Source organism: Chiloscyllium plagiosum, chromosome 24, assembly GCF_004010195.1.
Source record: "Chiloscyllium plagiosum isolate BGI_BamShark_2017 chromosome 24, ASM401019v2, whole genome shotgun sequence".
Classification (NCBI taxonomy): Eukaryota; Metazoa; Chordata; class Chondrichthyes; order Orectolobiformes; family Hemiscylliidae; genus Chiloscyllium; species Chiloscyllium plagiosum.
In genome coordinates, this window is record NC_057733.1 from 51,196,346 (window position 1) to 51,213,916 (window position 17,571).

Sequence of the window (17,571 nt, forward strand, 5' to 3'; positions counted from 1 at the left end):
TATCACCTGTGTTGAAACACAAGTTTTACTGGATATCTTTTACAACTTAATTTAATCAGTCCCTAGGTATAATTGATTGTTGTTCATTGGAAACTTTGTTGGGGTCTGTCAGGTAATGAATCTTTTCAAATAGACAGTTAAACAGCAATAAGAGAACTATGATGTTTCGGTTACACTTTTTAAACGATAGGTTTGCTTACTGCCAGAGCTGAAACATTTGCCAATAACCTGTTAAATCAGTCTTAACTAATTCTCTGGTGTATTGGTTACACTGTAATGTCTGCCAGGAATGTACAAAACCTCTATAAAGACTGCCCCCATCTGGGGAGATATAATAGACATAACTGTGAAATTGTGTACCTATAGTAATAAAGTACATGTTTAGTCCTGGACAAAAGAAAAAAGATATAGTATGACTTGAAATGCATTTTGAAAAGCATTATTGATTATTTGGCATGTGTGCAAGGAATAAGGACTGCAGGACAGTGCTCTTTTTGAGGCTGTTTATGCAATACATATTTTGAGTTTGGTAGGTTGCAATGGTAAATCATGCTTTAACAAACTTTGTGGGCAGCACGGTGGCTCAGTGGTTAGCACTGCTGCCTCACAGCGCCAGAGACCCAGGTTCAATTCCTGCCTCAGGCGATTGTCTGTGTGGAGTTTGCATGTTCTCCCCGTGTCTGCGTGGGTTTCCTCCGGGTGCTCCGGTTTCCTCCCACAATCCAAAGATGTGCAGGTTAGGTGAATTGGCCATGCTAAATTGCCCGTAGTGTTAGGTGAAGGGGTAAATGTAGAGGAATGGGTCTGGGTGGGTTGTGCTTCGGTGGGTCAATGTGGACTTGTTGGGCCGAAGGACTGTTTCCACACTAAGTAATCTAATCTAATCTAAAACTGGGGATGTAATTTTTTATTGATAGCCCTCTGGGTTAAAGCAATAAAATATTTTAAAAATATGTATGTTTGTGGTCTGTAACTTTTTTGACACTTTTATTGAACTCCTTACAACAAATTGACCTTTTCAAAGATACTGTCCAGCAGAGACATTTTGAGTCTGGTAACTATGAAGGCTTCTCACACAGTTTAAGCTTTAGTTAAGTCAGTTTCTGTGGGATATTCGCACTAAGTGCTGATTGCATAAAGTTGGATAGGCCATACCTGTAGAATATTGTCCTCCAAATGTTATAGAGGTCCTTCAGAAAGATAATCTGAGCAGCAGTGATTTACCTTTATTAGGAAAGATTAAGTTGAGTTTGTTTCCATTGTAAGGCGGGAAGCTTACAGTCTGACCTAAGCTTCAAGATAATGAAAAATGTAAACCATGTACATCAGAACGTTGTTGTGATTTTGGAGATGATTTGTAGCTCAGGTTGTGTATCAGGTTGTATTTTGCTCACTGAGCCAGAAAATTTGTTCTCAGATGGTTCATCACCATGCTTGGTAACATCATCACTGAGCCTCTGTTGAAGCTCTGGTGTTCTGTCCTGCTTGCTATATATCTGTCTTGATCGTTGTGGTGGGTGATATCACGTCCGTTCTTTTTCTGAGTGGTGGATCAGTTTGGACCCCATTTACCATACGCTATTTGCCGATACCAACACCTACCAACAGGTGTCGATGGACCTGACTGCACAGTAAGAAATCCATATTACAGCAAACCCTGAGGAAACTCCACAAGACAGGTGAAATTAACAAGGTAGACCTCTTAAAGAATGAACCCTGAAGAATCCAACTCACCTTATTTTTATGGATTATGAAAGGTACATAAACAAGGGGGGGGGGCCCTCAGACTTATAGTCTCACTTCCCAGTACACTGACATACAGACTAGTAAAGGAACTGCAACGCAAACTGAAACACCTCATAGAAGACTCAAGCCACTCCATCCACTCCACCCAGGAATTCCTTAACATCATCAAAGATACCAAGATAAAGGGTGACGAGGTCATGGTTTCCTTCAACGTGACAGCCCTATTCACATCAATAAACATCATCTTAGCCTCACTGCGAGATGAAACAAACACCTGACAACACCAACTCCATCAGCAAGGACAGCATCCTCAAGCTAGTAGACCTGTGACTCTCAACCCACTTCAATCTTCAATGTGAAGACCAACAAACAAATCAACGGGGCTCTGATGGGATTACCAATATCAGGATTTTTAGCAGAAGCAGTTATGCAGGTGTTAGAACAAACGGTCCTTCCCATGATCCAGCCCAAGCTTTGGGTCCGCTATGCAGATTACACCTTTGTCATAAAACGCAACAAATTAGAAGAAAACCACACAGACACAAACAACATCCTTATTGGTATAAAGTTCACCAAAGGAAGAAGAGAATAACAATAGATATACAAAATACCCTGCAAGGACTGCAACAAACATTACTTTGGACAAATGGGCAGGAAACTAGCCACCAGGATACATGACCAACCATCACTTGTACCTATACACAGACGAAGACGGACACCAGTTCAACTGGAACAATGCATCCATCCTGGTACAGGCTAAACAAAGACACACACGGGAATTCCTAGAGGCCTGGCATTCAAACCGGAACTCCATTCACAAACATATTGATCTGCACCCCTTTTACCACCCTCTCAGAAAAAGAACCGGAAGTGAGATCACCCACCACAACAGACCAAGACACATAAATAGAAAGCGGGCAGAACACCAGCGATTCACCAGAGGCTCACTGATGATGTTACCTAGCATGGTGATGAACTGTCTGAGAGCAAATCTTGCAGCTCAGCGAACAAACTTATAACCTGAGAACCTAGTTCTCTATGGCCAAAATACTGAAGGAGATGAATTTAAAAATAAGGTCAGCTGAAGCTAGCGAGTAATGGTTTTAATAAGAAAGATCTTTGATTCTTCAATTGTATTTGATGGTATCAGATATGAGAAGGAACTCAGTGATTGGAAAGTGAATTAGAAGTGTGTGGACAAGGCTGTGATCTCTTGTTCATTTTGATTCTCCATCTACAGTGAAAGCATTCTTGAACAAATTGATGGATTGGATGGTATAAATGTAGAAGGGAGAGCCATCAACAATTTGGGTTGGGGGTGATGGCTGAGTATTGTCACTAGACTATTAAGCCAGAAGGTAATGTTCTGGTCACCCGGATTTCACTTCTGCCAAGGCAGTTTTCAGAATTGAGTTCAATAAAGTAAATCTGGAATTAAACCGTGAATCCATTGTCAATTGTTGGAAAAATGCCATCTGATTCATTAATGTCCTTGAGGGAAGAAAACGGCTGTTCTTATCTGGACTGACCTGCAAATGACTCCAGACCATACAGTAATGTGGTGGACACTTAACTATTCTCTGGGCAATAAATGGTCAGTGGTATTGATATCCCAGGAATAAGTAAAGGCGTAAGTCATTATACCAATAGTGCTATCATGAATATTTGCAAAAATGACAATAAAGTCATAAAAGAAAGTGGTAGATATATGGGTTTATATTCAGATGTAAGCAAAGACATCCTAACGTGATGCCAAAAAAAGGCAATTCCATTATGCCCAATGCCTATAAGTGGAAGCGAGTTCAAACAGGTCAATCAATTCAGCTATTTAGAAAACTATATTCACCGGACTTCAGAAAAATGAGGGAGGTGGAGCGATCCCATAGAAGCCTATAACTAGACAAGGTAAATGCAGAAAAAATGTTCCCAATGATTGGGAGTTACAAGCCAGAAATAATGGAGGAGACCATATAGGACTGAGATGATAAATGTCTTCACTTGGGGTGTGGTGAGCTGTGGAATTCTCTCATAAAGTGTTTATGGCCAAAACATTGAATATTTTCTAGACAGCATTTGATATGGTTGTTTGGAATAAAGGGATCAAAGAGTATGGGGAGAAAGTGGGAGCAGGGGGCTAAATAGGATGATCAGCCATGGTCATACTGAATGATGGAGAAGGCTGAGCAGCCTAGCCCTGTTCCTATCATCTATGTCTTGGTGGTTGTTTTGAAGGTGAGAAGTGGAGGCATGGGGACGGTCTTGGTGAGGTGCTCATCCTCATCGATAACGTGTTGCAGGCTGCGAAGAACATGGCGTAGTTGTTTGGCTCCCAGGGAAGTACTGGGCAACCAAGGGTATCCTGTCTGTTGTAGCCTGTGTCTGTTTCCTGAGGAGGTCATTATGGTTTCTCGCTGTGGCACATTGGAACTGGCAGTTGAGTTGAGCATCATACCCGGTTCTTATGAGGGCATCCTTGAGCACTTTCAAATGTCCATCACATTCCTCCTCACCTGAACAGATCCTGTGTATGTGTAGGGTTTGTATAGCTGATTGTTAGCCCTCTTTCAATACTATTAAACTATGTTTAAACAGTATCAATCAACTAAACAACGGCAACAGGAGATTAACTAATCTCAGAAGATTATTTGATAAAGTAATCAGTAGCATCCTGTTCATAATGGCCTATAGGGCTGAGGTCATCGATGTTGAGCAGCTTGGTGACAGTTTGTCTGCGGAGGCATTGTGTCGGATAGGGCTCCCATAGAGACAGAGAGCGCCTTTGGGCTTCTGGAGGTGCTGTGTTATTGTAAGGGAAAGCATCCCATTAGCGGGTCATTTAGATATGTTTCCTCTGATTAGGTAATGTCTCATTCACAGTCAGTTCCTGGGTATAGCTAATGTGAGCTGTCAATGGTACAATACTGGCTTCTGTAGGCAAAATGGTCTGTAGGCAAAATGGCTTACCCTGCTCCCACAGGTAGGATGTAAAGTCAATCACTATCATAAAGATAAAATGAGAAGAACAAATGGGGCTAAGGACAGAAGTTCCCTGGACTAATGGGTTTCATCCAAAGAGTCTATAGAGGGATATAGACACTATAAGAATGTGGGCAAAACCTTTGCAGATGGAACGTAATGTGGGGAAATGTGAGGTTCTGCACTTTGACAGGAAAAATAAAAGAACTGGATATTATTGAATTGGAGAGGGATGCTAGCATAAAAGTTCAGGTTGAAAGACAATGGTTTTGTTAAGGGGGGAAGGTGTTCATGTTTGACCAACTTAATTGACATGGTGTGTAGATGGGGGTAATGCCTTTGACGCAAGCAATTGGGCTTTAGCAAAGGTTTTGATAAGCTCTCACATGGAAGCGAAGGTAAGAGCACATGGATTCAGAAATGGCTGAATGGCAGGAAGCAGAACGTGATGGTCAAGAGATTTTTTTTTTGTGATTGGAAGCTTGTGTCCAGTGGAATTCTGCAGTGATCTGCTGGGGCCCTTGCTGTTTGCAGTATGATTTAGATTTGAATGTAGGAGGTTGATCAGTAAGATTATGGATGATATGAAAATTGGGTGCTAAATAGTGAAGAGAATAGTCTTAGATTACAGGAAGCTGTAGGCGGATTGGTCTAATGGGCTGATCAGTGGCAAATGGAATTCAATCCAGATAAAAGTGTGAGGTGATGCATTTGGGGAGGACAACCAAGACCTGGGAATACATGAGGAACAAGAGGAGCCTGCGAAGCACCACTGACGATCAGAGGAACCTTGATGTGAATGTCCAGCCTTAAGGTTACATGTCAGGTAGGTAAAGTGGTAAAGACGGTGTATGGGATACTTGTCTTTATTAGTCAAAGTTTGGAGGTTAATTAAGGTTATTCTGGATCTGTATCAAACATTAGTTAGGCCACAGTTAGAGTACCATGTGCAGTTCTGAAATGCGCACCATGGGAAGGGTATGATTTACCAGGATGTTGCCTGGGCTGGAGAGTTTCAACCATGAAGAGAGATGAGACAGACTGGGTGGGTTTTCCTTGGAGCAGAGGAAACTGACAGAGCATGACTGAGACGTCTTAAATTGAGGGGCATTGCCAGGAAGGAACTTTTCCCCTTGCTGGATGGAGCAATAACCAGAAAGCATGGATTTATGGTCAGGTAGGAGGTTTAGAGGAGGTGGGAGGAAATTTTGTTTCATTCAGAGGGTGGTGTGGGATCTGGAGCTCACTGCCAGGGGGGGATACAGGCAGAAACCCTCAAAATTTGAGGAATATTTCGATGTGCACTTGTGATGCCAAGGCATACAAGGTCATGTGCTGGAAAATGGGGTTCAAATAGTTAGCTGGTTGTTTTTGACTGGCATGGACTTGATAGGCCAAAGGATCCTTTTCTGTGCTTTAGCCCACTATGATTCTATAATGGAAAGAGTTTCTTATGAGAAGCGATTGAGTAGCTTGAGACTATGCTCATTGGGGTTTAGAAAAATGAGACACTATCTTAATGAAATGTGCAATACAGGCGGTGCTTGACAGTCGATGTGGGAAAATCAAGGAATCTGAAAGTAGTATCTCATCAATTTAAGATAGCAAAGAGGAGAAATTTGTCCTCTGAGGGTTGTGAAGCAGTGGAATTCTTTACCACAAAGGGCTGTCAAGTCTGGATCATTAAGTGTATTCAAGATTGGGATCGACTGATTTTAATCAATAAGTGAGTTGAGGGTTACAGGGAAAAGGCAGCAGAGTGGTGTTGAGGATTTATTAGATCAGTCAGATGGCCTGCTTCTGCTTCAGTGAAGTGTATGGATAAGCCAACATTATATTTGCAAAATTAGGTCAGCATTCTAAGAAACATGAATCTTGAAATGATCTGGTCCGTAACAAATTGTAGATGTGAAGCTTGGAGCACTTGGAAAGGTGAGAAACTTTTAAATGTGCATCTGTGAGATCATGCAGGTAACCTGTGTGGAAGAAAAAACTACTATAGGAGGACTAATGAGCAATAGAATAGAATCCCTTCAGAGCAGAAAGAGGCCATTTGGCCCATCAAGTGTGCACCAACCCTCCAAAGATATCCTACCCAGACCCTGCATTTCCCATAGTCAGCCCATTATGGACAATTTAGCATGGCCAATCCACCTAACCTGCACATCTTTGGACTGTGAGAGGAAACCCACGCAGACACGGAGCATGTGCAAACTCCACACAGACAGTCACCTGTGAATGGAATTGAACCTGGGTCCCTGAGCTGTGAGGCAGCAGTACTAACCACTGAGCCAACCTAAGCAAGAGAGTGAGTGTTGCCCTAAAAAAGAGAATTCAAATTGTACGAAAATAAGACATGGAGTTCTTCAGGCATTATCCATGCAGCAACATAAGAATGGAATGACAAATAGAAACATAACAAGTTGCCAACAGTGAAGGACGCAGTGAGGTAAAGTGCAGTCTGGCTTAACCTGAACTTTAATGTCAGCCACTTGTGCTGTAGTTGGAAAGTTTGGCAGACTGCGTTTACTTTTGGCACTTAGACAGCAACAAATGGATTGTTGAAATAAGTCACTAACAAAGTCCATTGCGAAGGCTATAAATAGATTTGAGAGGTATTAGACCTGATTTTGGGGCAAGGATTCAGGATGGGTCAGTGTGGCTTTTCTGAAGAAGGGATGTAGTTAATGGGCTTTATTTGTGGGCGGCACGGTGGCACAGTGGTTAGCACTGCTGCCTCACAGCACCAGAGACCCGGGTTCAATTCCCGCCTCAGGCGACTGACTGTGTGGAGTTTGCACGTTCTCCCCGTGTCTGCGTGGGTTTCCTCCGGGTGCTCTGGTTTCCTCCCACAGTCCAAAGATGTGCAGGTCAGGTGAATTGGCCATACTAAATTGCCCGTAGTGTTAGGTAAGGGATAAATGTAGGGGTATGGGTGGGTTGCGCTTCGGCGGGTCGGTGTGGACTTGTTGGGCCGAAGGGCCTGTTTCCATACTGTAATGTAATCTAATCTAATCCTTACACTTTATCCTAACATGGAGATTTTATACCTGACTGAGTTCCTGAGACAAGACGTGTAAGGGAAACTGAGTGAATGTTAGTGTCGCTATTCATTAATTCAAAGATGTTTCCTTTTACTGCCAGCTCAGTAAAATGTACAAGCCTCTAATTGTGTATTTATCACCTATTACAAAATAAATATTAACCTGCCTAAAAGCATACTATAAAAAACAAGATATTTAATGCTGATTGCTGTTTGAATTAGTAAATGTCCATTCACAAATATTTGGGTCAGCCTTAGGCAAATATGTTATTACAGGGTAGCAGAAATAATCTTCCCATATATTTTCACCATGTCCAATGCCACAACATTTGAAACAGGCAATAGTTTGCCTAGTTCTTGTCTAATTTGAAATTGGAATAAACTGTTGAGCAATGAACTTGGGGCATCTTCTGGCAAAAGTTGAAATCCGTATAAATCTGGTACTCTCCTCCCCAGAAGGGGTGTGAAGACTGGGTATTGACTGAGATTGACAGGGTAGGTGAGATTATTGCGAGGTGTGGCTAAGAGTAAATAAAGTTGAGGTACCCAACAGCCGTGAGTTGAAAGACAGAAAGAGTTCACGACTCTGAATGGCCTGCTCTTGTTCTGAAGATCTATGGCCTGAAATTCAGCCTTACAACTCCTTGTATGGGTGGGAGAACTACACATGAATTAAGATACTTTATTTGAGATTTATTCATGGCATGTGGGGGTCTTTGGTTGGGCTAGCAGTCATTATCTAGTCCTTACGATTAAACCACGTTGTTGTGGGTCTGGAGTCACATATAGACTAGACCAGGTAAGGATAGCCGGTTTCCTTCACTAAAGGACTTGAATGATTGCAGTGTTATCATTGTGAGTGGAGAATGGATTCCGTTTTATGTAGAGAGCTTTCTGATTTTGTGTGGCTGGTTCATGGAAATGGGTTACTGACTGGCACATTTTTAATAAATGCCCTGGCCAAGTGCGATGTTTGTGAAAAATTCCATTGTTTCAAGATTTTCTCTCAATTTGTCATAAATTGCATTCCAATTTCCACCATCTGCAAGTTTTCCTATTTTGCTGTGCGCAGAAATAGCAGTTAGTTTTACAGCTATTCCTGAGTTTGGGAAACCCACTAATTCCGATTCGCGTTATTTGTAAGATCAGTGTTATGCGGAAATTTTGAAACCATTTCTGATAAGCATGTAATTGAATATTATGTTATGATCTCTTGTTGATCATAAACCACTTCCTCTATGAGTCTGATTGGTGAGTAGTTTCTCGCATTTTGTTTGCAGAGTTGGGATTGGATCAGTGACACGGTTCCGTCATATCCCGGAACGTTTCCAATTTTCCGAAACTATTTGTTTCAATTCTTTTTGACTAGAAATTGAAACTGGTCGTTTCTGTCTCTACCGATTGTTATTTGAGCTTTCTGTATAATGGTATTAACAAATCGCTGATAAAGCAACATTTTTGGGTAGGTTTTGATAATCTTTTCTATAAGAGTCTTTTGGTTTAGTTGAACCCTAGTTTCAGTTTCTGTAATTCTAAGTTCTTCCCTTTTCCTTCACTTGGAAGTGTGAGGAAATGAGCTGGTATTCATTTTATTTATTTAAACGTTTGTGCCGCTTCCAAAAAAAAGGTACAAAAACCATAAAGTCATCAATCAAGCTTGTTTAGAGAAGGAATGGCTGGAGATCAGAAGAGTGTGAGAGAGAGTGAAGAATGAAGGGGAAAGGATTTGGGAGGGTTGTGGATAGGACTTGTCCGGACTTGTCCTACCTGCCTATCTCCTTTTCCACCTATCCACTCCACCCTCCTCTCTAACCTATCACCTTCATCCTCTTCCCCCACTCACCTATTGTACTCTATGCTACTCTCTCCCCACCCCCACCCTCCTCTAGCTTATCTCTCCACGCTTCAGGCTCTCTGCTGTATTCATGATGAAGGGCCTATGCCCGAAACATCGATTTTCCTGCTCCTTGGATGCTGCCTGAACTGCTGTGCTCTTCCAGCACCACTAATCCAGAATCTGGTTTCCAGCATCTGCAGTCATTGTTTTTACCTCTGTAGGTTAATCATGAGATGAGATTGCGAGAGAGAAAGGGGACTGGCAAGAGAAGACATGGGAAGAGATGATGGTGAGTGAATGGGGGAAACTATGAGGAGGGTCGGGATCAGGGGTTAAATGGAGAGTGAGCTGAGTGGAGTTAGAGAACGCACCAGAATGATAAAGGGGAAGTGAGTGGGAAGCAGAATGGGAGATTAGTGGAGGGGTGAGATTGTTGAAAAGAACATTGCAAAGGATAAGGGCAGGAGATGGAGTGACTGACCTATTCATTTTTCTATATTTTTGATTATGGACTAAAATGGGAAAAGCATTAGTTTACAAACTAAGGATTGTTGAAAGGATTACTGCCCTTTTTAAAAAAAAAAGTTACCCAGACTCATTGTAAGTGCTGTTTGCACAGCTGCTTGTTGAGGAGGTTACTATAGACCAGTGAGACCCAGAATGTGTACAAAGGGAGATTTGGCCAGCAGCAAATAACTGATTGGGCTGTGGAGTGATGACCAGTTTTTATGACACAGCTGCCAATTTTTTGATTGTTCATCTGCCCAGGAAGCCTGTGTGCGTGCGTGTGTGTGTGTACACATCTGGGAATGAAACCATCAGACCTCTGGAAAGGAAGTTGTTGTTCTTGGTCTGCAGTAAAGAGCTAAGATGCAGATAATGTCATGGCATGAAAAATGGGGTTTGGAAGTGGAAGAGAAATGAAAAATGGAAGACAGTTGTGCAAGGCAGGAAAGGAAGGCTGAGACAATGTGCTGTTATCTTTCCTTAAAAGTAACTCTTTATTACAAAAATATGAATGCTTCCAGTTCCTGAGGTAATCATCAGGAAAACTGGTAATTTAAACAGTTTTGTTTCAATCTGGAAATGCTTGCTAGTTCAGTACATCAGTATTGATGAAGAAGGGGATGTTGACGCTTTATGTTTTACATTCACTGGGACAGAATTGCAGGAATACTACATGTTAAAGGAAATAATTATTTATAGTGCATGAGAAGAAGGTGCTGACGGTTAGTAAGTGGGCTAGGTTGGTAGAAGTGTTGACATGTCGATTGCACCAGGGAACAGTTAACTGCCAATCTTGTGTTTAAATTCAAACCAGTTTGGATGGATACATGAATAGGAAATGTTCGGAGGAATATGGAGCAGGAGCAGGCAGGTGGGAATAGTTTAGTTTGGATTATATTTGGCATGGACTGATTGGACCGAAGGGTCTGTTTCTCAATGACTATGACTCTATTGTCAAGACATTGCTGGAGGACATATACCAGGGAATGGCTATCCCTAGGTTAGTATTCTTTTAAAAAGATACAATACACGGAAATGTTCTTTGTATTTGTGAAAGACTAGGCCCTGTGAGTACAAATACATGGTTTTTAACATCCATAATGGAGCCACATTGCAAAGCCAACAGATAATCTTCAGTTGCATTTGATATAATTCTTGGTACTGTTAGGGTTATTTAACAAATATTAAGGCGGCATGGTAGCCCAGTAGTTAGCACTGCTGCCTCACAGCACCAGGGTCCCAGGTTCGATCCCAGCTTCAGGTGACTGTCTGTGTGGAGTTTGGCCATTCTCCCCGTGTCTGCGTGGGTTTCCTCTGGGCGCTCCAGTTGCTTCCCACCTTCCAAAGTTGTGCAGGTTAGGTGAATTGGCCACGCTCAATTGCCCATAGTATTCACGGATGTGTAGGTTAGGTGCATTAGTCAGGGCTAAATATAGGATAATAAGGTAGGGGAATGGGTCCGTTACTCTTCGGAGGGTCGGTGTGGACTTGTTGGGCTGAAGGGCCTGTTTCCACACTGTAGGGATTCTATGAAATTCTCCAATTGCAGAATCATGCCTAATGTTGAACACAACTTTCAGTGTTTTTCAAGCGTGGCATGTTTAGCTATAATCAGTGTTTTGCCTATTCAAACAGCTGAAGGAATATGATGTTTAATATCTGCCAGTACAGTCAACACATCTGGCATTATGCCAGCACTGAAATTCATATACCACATTCCACATTTGGATAGCCTTTTTGGCTTGACAGCAATATCCTGTTAGTGGAGAATCCCGCTCATGTTTCTACTGTGTAAAACAGCTGACTTCACCTTTTGGTCAGATTTTGAGATATCTTCCACTTGTACGGTAATCTGAAATAGACTGGGCACCTTTTAGGTCCAAAGGGCCCATTCATGTGTTTATATGATATAGAGTCATAGAGCTGTACAGCACAAAAACAGACCCTTCGGTCCAACTTGTCCATGCCAACCAGATAACCTAACCTAATCTAGTCCCATTAGCCAGCACTTGGTCCTTATCCCTCTAAACCCTTCCTATTCATATTCCCATCCAGAAGCCTTTTAAATGCTGTATTTGTACCAACCTCCACCACTTCCTCTGGCAGCTGATTTCATGCTTGAACCACCCTCTGTGTGAAAAAGTTGCCCCTAAAGTCCCTTTTATATCGTTGCCATCTCACCCTAAACCTATGCCCTCTAGTTCTGGACTCCCCCAACTCAGGGAAAAGACCTTGCCTATTTAGGCATAAGTGAGGACTGCAGATGCTGGAAATCAGAGTCTAGGTTAGAGTGGTGCTAGAAAAGCACAGCAGGTCAGGCAGCATCCGAGGAGCAGGAAATTCGACGTTTCGGGCAAAATGTCCTTTCATTCCTGATGATTTTCCTTCTCCTCGGATGCTGCCTGGCCTGCTGTGCTTTCCCAGCACCACTTTAATCTAGACCTATTTACCCTATCTATTCCCCTCATGATTTAATAAACTTCTGTAAGGTCACCCTCAGCCTCCAATGCTCCAGGGAAAACAGCCCCAGCCCAATCAGCCTCTCCCTGTGAGAAATGATCTAATCAGAGTAGGTATTATTCCACAGGGTAACTTTGGATTGCCCTTTGTTTCCATCGAGTTTATATGGTGAACCCACACTCTGTGTTAAAATCCTGGAACTCCCTCCATCACAATATCCTGGGTCCAGCTGCAGCAGTTCAAGAAGGCAGCTTACCATGATCATCTCGACAACAACTAGCGATAGACAATAAATGCTGTCCCAGCCAGTGATACCCACGTCCCATAAGCAAATAAAAGAAATTATCCAACCAAACTTCTCGAACAGTATAAATTGCTGTATATTTTGAGATTTGAAATTCTTGTAATGACGTCCTGATTGGTGGAAGATGAAGCAGTATGACTCTTTTACAGCAATCTAGAGATTTGCTTTTGTTGCATCAACATGTTGATTCATTTGTGGAATTTCTTTTTCAGAGAAACTGAACTGAGGTATGTGATTGCCCACTGGCTCAGATTAAAATCTCAAGAGCCATAAAATGGGTAGGTGTCACAACAACTACATATGGTTTAGAATGAATGTCCTGATATGTATTTCATCCTGATAAAAGTACTATCTATCTTTAAGCCTCTGAATAAATATCTGCCTTCAGTGGTTGTTTCACCATATTTCTGAACATTGTATGCTGTATTGACATAATTAACTTGTGGGATTTATTTTCCAAATAAAAGTAAAACAAATATTTTGGTGACTTTATAACTAAGGAGCTGAGGAGGCTAGGATCTCCAAAATCTGCATCATTTCATTATTTAATTTCCAGCACATTGGTGTCTCTGGCTGGACCAGCATATATTATGGTTGCCACGTTACCAAAAGGATGTGGCGCTTTTGGAGAGGGTGCAGAGAAGGTTTACGAGGGTGTTGCCTGTTATGGAAGGTGCTAGCTATGAAGAGAGGTTGAGTAGGTTAGGTTTATTTTCATTAGAAAAAAAGAGATTGAGGGGGGACCTGATTGAGGTTTACAAAACCATGAAGGGTATAGACAGGGTGGATAGAGACAAGTTTTTTCCCAGGGTGAAGGAGTCAATAACGAGAGGTCAATCTTTCAAGGTGAGAGATGGAAAGTTTAAGGGGGATACAAGCGGCAAGTACTTCACACAGAGGGCGGTGGGCGTTTGGAACGCGTTGAGGTGATAGAGGCAGGCACGGTAGATTCATTTAAGATGCGTCTGGACAGCTTCATGAGTAGGTGGGGAGCAGAGGGATACAAATGCTTAGGAATTGACCGACAGGTTTAGACAGTTGATTTGGATCGGCTCAGGCTTGGAGGGCAGAAGGGCCTGTTCCTGGGCTGTAAGTTTTCTTCGTTCTTGTTCTTTGTTCTATTATCCATCCCTAGTTGCCTTTGAGAAGGTGGTGGTGAGCTGCCTTCTCGGAAACCATTGCAATCTATGTGCTGTAGTAGACCCACATGCTGTAGGGAAGGAGTTGCAGCCAAAGGCTGGGGATACTCTATCTGAGCTGCTGGATTGCATGTGAGATAAAGTCTGGTTTCTGAATCTGCCTTTTTGTCAAAGGGTGTGTTTATGGGATGCTACTATATTGGAACAGTTAATTAATAATTGTTATTGTATCTATTGTTCTGTTAGGTTTTCCAGTAGAGTTAGGTTATCCCAAGGTTTTCTTTCCTTTGTTGTATTTTAACCCTAGTTAAAAATCACACAGCATCAGGTTATAGTCCAACAGGTGTATTTGGAAGCACTAGCTTTCAGAGGGCTGCTCCTTCATCAGGTAGCTGTGGAGCAAGATCACAAGACACAGAATTTATAGCAAAAAATTATAGTGTCATGCAACTGAAACAATACATTGAACAAACCTAGATTGTAGTTAAGTCATTCATCTTTTAGAATGGGTTCCAGGTTTCTGTTCATTAATATGTAAATCCCAGAACTTCTTTTAAATCACGTTCTCGAGATAACTAAAGGTTTTATTAAATGAAGTGACAACTCAGCTTAGACAATGCATTAAATATGCGAGGTTATAGTCTGTATGTATTTCAGTCTTGCATTAGACTGGTTCTATTTCCGAAGTAGGAATTCATGAAATGTCACATGGATTATAAAAATATTGACTGCCCAGAAATGGTGTGCTTTCTGAACAAAATAGAATGTATCTGCAAATACAAATCTGCAAATTCACCCCATTGACTTACATGTATGTGTCTACATGAGAGAGAGAGAGAGAGAGAGTGAATGAGTGTGTGCATGCGAGTGTGAGTGCATGTGAGAATGAGTGTTGGTGTGTGAGTGCTTGGCAGAGTGTGTGTGAGAGTGTGAGCGAGTATAAGCCTATGAGAGGGTGTGTGTGTGGTTGTGGGTGTTTGTGTGTATATGAGAGAGGGTCTGCGTGAATGTGTGTGTGTGCGTGTAGTGCAACGGGGTCACCTGCAGTGTGACATGAACACAAGATCCTGATTGAGGCCATCCTCATGGGTACTGAACCTGGCTATCACTCTCTGCTCGGCCACTTTGCGTTGTTGTGTATCCCGAAGTCCACCTTGGAGGATGGTCACCAGAAGATCCAAGGCTGAATGCCTCTGAACGCTGAAGTGTTCCCTGACTGGGAGAGAACATCCCTGTTTGGCAGTTGTTATGTGGTGTCAATTCATCTGTTTTTGTAGCGTCTGCTTTGTCTGGCCAATGTACCATGCCGCGGGGCATCCTTACCTGCAGCGTATGAGATAGATAATGTTGGCCACGTCACAGAGTACCTGCCACGTACATGGTGGATGGTGTCCCCATATGTATAGGTGGTATCCATGTTGACACTCTAACACGTCTTGCTGTGGTTGCTATGACAGGGCTGTATGGTGTTGTGGTTGATGTTGTCCTGAAGACTGGGCTGTTTGCTGTGAACAATGGTCTGTTTAAGGTTTGGCAGTTGTTTAAAGGCAATAGGTGGAGATGTAGGGGAGGTGTTGGTGAGGTGCTCATCCTCATTGATGATGTGTTGCAGGCTGTGAAGAACATGGCGTAGTTTCTCTGCTCCTGGGAAGTACTGGACAACGAAGGGCACCCTATTGGTCGTATTCCGTGACTGTATCCTGAGGAGGCCATTACGGTTTCTCACTGCAGCACGTCGGAACTGGCGATCGATGGGTTGAGCATGATACCCTGTTCTTATGAGGGTGTCCTTCAGCACCTTTGGGTGTCTGTCGCGTGTCTCCTCATCTGAACAGATCCTGTGTATGTGTTGGGCTTGTCCATAGGGGATGGCTGTTTTAATATGTTTACGGGAGAAGCTAGAGAAGTACAGAATCGTGAGATTATCTGTGCGTTTGTGGTAGAGTGAGGTACTGAGGTGCCTGTCCCTTCATGGAGATGCGTGTGTCCAAGAATGAGACAGATACTGAAGAGTAGTCCATGGTAGGTATGATGGTGGGATGAAACTTGTTGATATCACTGTGTAGTTCTTTCAGTGACTCCTCGCCATGAATCCAGAGGAAGAAAATGTTGTCACTATATCTGGTATATTGTGTTGGTTGGAGGTCCTGTGCAGCAAATAAGTCATGTTCGAACTTGTGCATCAAAATGAGGGGCACCAGTATCCTTGGGGGGAGGTTTGCTAGTGCTCTTGGGGGGGGTTTAAACTAACTCTGCAGGGGCATGGGAACCCAGATTGTAGCTTCAGGGTGCAGGGCCAGGAGTGTAGAGAGGTTAGGAACATGGCATCAATTTCAAAGGAGGGTGCCTGTAAACAGGAAACTGGCTTGAAGTGTGTATACTTCAATGCAAGAAGTATACGAAATAAGGGAGGTGAACTTGCAGCGTGGGTTGGTACCTGGGACTTCGATGTTGTGGCTATTACGGAGACATGGCTAGAACAGGGACAGGATTGGCATTTGCAGGTTCCAGGATTTAAATGTTTGAGTAGGGGCAGAGGGGGGGGTAAAAGAGGGGGAGGTGTGGCATTGCTTGTCAAAGATAATATTACAGTGGTGGAAAGGACGATGGATGAGGACTTGCCATCTGAGGTAGTTTGGGCTGAGGTTAGGAATAGGAAAGGTGAGCTCACCCTGTTAGGAGTCTTTTACAGGCCTCCAAATAGTCCTAGAATCATTGAAGAAAGGATAGGGAAGGTGATTCAGGAGATGAGTGACAGTAATAGGGTGGTTGTTATGGGGGACTTTAACTTTCCTGATATTGATTGGGAAAGCTATAGCTCAAGTTCGTTAGATGGGTCAGTGTTTGTTCAATGTGTACAGGAGAGTTTCCTGACACAATATGTAGACAGGCCAACAAGAGGTGAGGCCATACTGGATTTGGTTCTGGGTAACGAACCAGGCCAGGTGTTAGAATTAGAGGTAGGTGAGCACTTTGGGGATAGTGACCATAATTCGGTGATTTTTACTCTCGTGATGGAGAGGGATAAGTGTGTACTACAGGGCAAGAATTATAGCTGGGGTAAGGGAAAGTATGATGCGGTGAGGCATGACTTAGGATGTGTGGCTTGAAAAAGTAGACTCCAAGGCAAGAGTGTAAATGATATGTGGAACTTGTTCAAGGGGCAACTACTGAGTGTCCTTGATAATTACGTACCGAGCAGGCAGGGAGGAAAGGGTCGTGCGAGGGAGCCGTGGTTTAATAAGGAATTGGAATCCCTTGTTAAATGGAAGAGGGCGGCCTATCTCAAGACGAGACGTGAAGGTTCAATTGGGGCGATTGAGAGTTATAGGGTAGCCAGGAAGGACCTGAAGAGAGAGCTAAAAGCAGCAAGGAGGGGACATGAAAGGTCCTTAGTCGATAGGATTAGGGAAAACCCTAAGGCTTTCTATAGGTATGTTAGGAATAAAAGAATGACTAGGGTAGGAATAGGTCCAGTCAAGGATAGTAGTGGGAAGTTGCGTGTGGAGGCGGAAGAGATTGGGGAGACACTGAATGAATACTTTACTTCAGTATTCAC

General features: G+C 42.8%; 1 protein-coding gene across 2 annotated transcripts in view; it reads left to right on the forward strand.

Moving 5' to 3' along the window:
- The first annotated feature begins 7,671 nt into the window (after window positions 1-7,671).
- Window positions 7,672-17,571, forward strand: part of samd9l (sterile alpha motif domain containing 9 like) — a 19,322-nt gene continuing 9,422 nt past the window's right edge. Inside the window, exons 1-3 of one of the 2 annotated variants that reach the window (XM_043715093.1) lie at window positions 7,672-9,227; window positions 9,824-9,891; window positions 13,086-13,151. In XM_043715093.1, the coding sequence (XP_043571028.1) occupies window positions 13,148-13,151 (4 nt within the window). In that variant the 5' untranslated portion in view covers window positions 7,672-9,227; window positions 9,824-9,891; window positions 13,086-13,147. The remainder of the gene's footprint in view (window positions 9,228-9,823; window positions 9,892-13,085; window positions 13,152-17,571) is intronic. The other variant, XM_043715091.1, reaches the window with a different exon arrangement.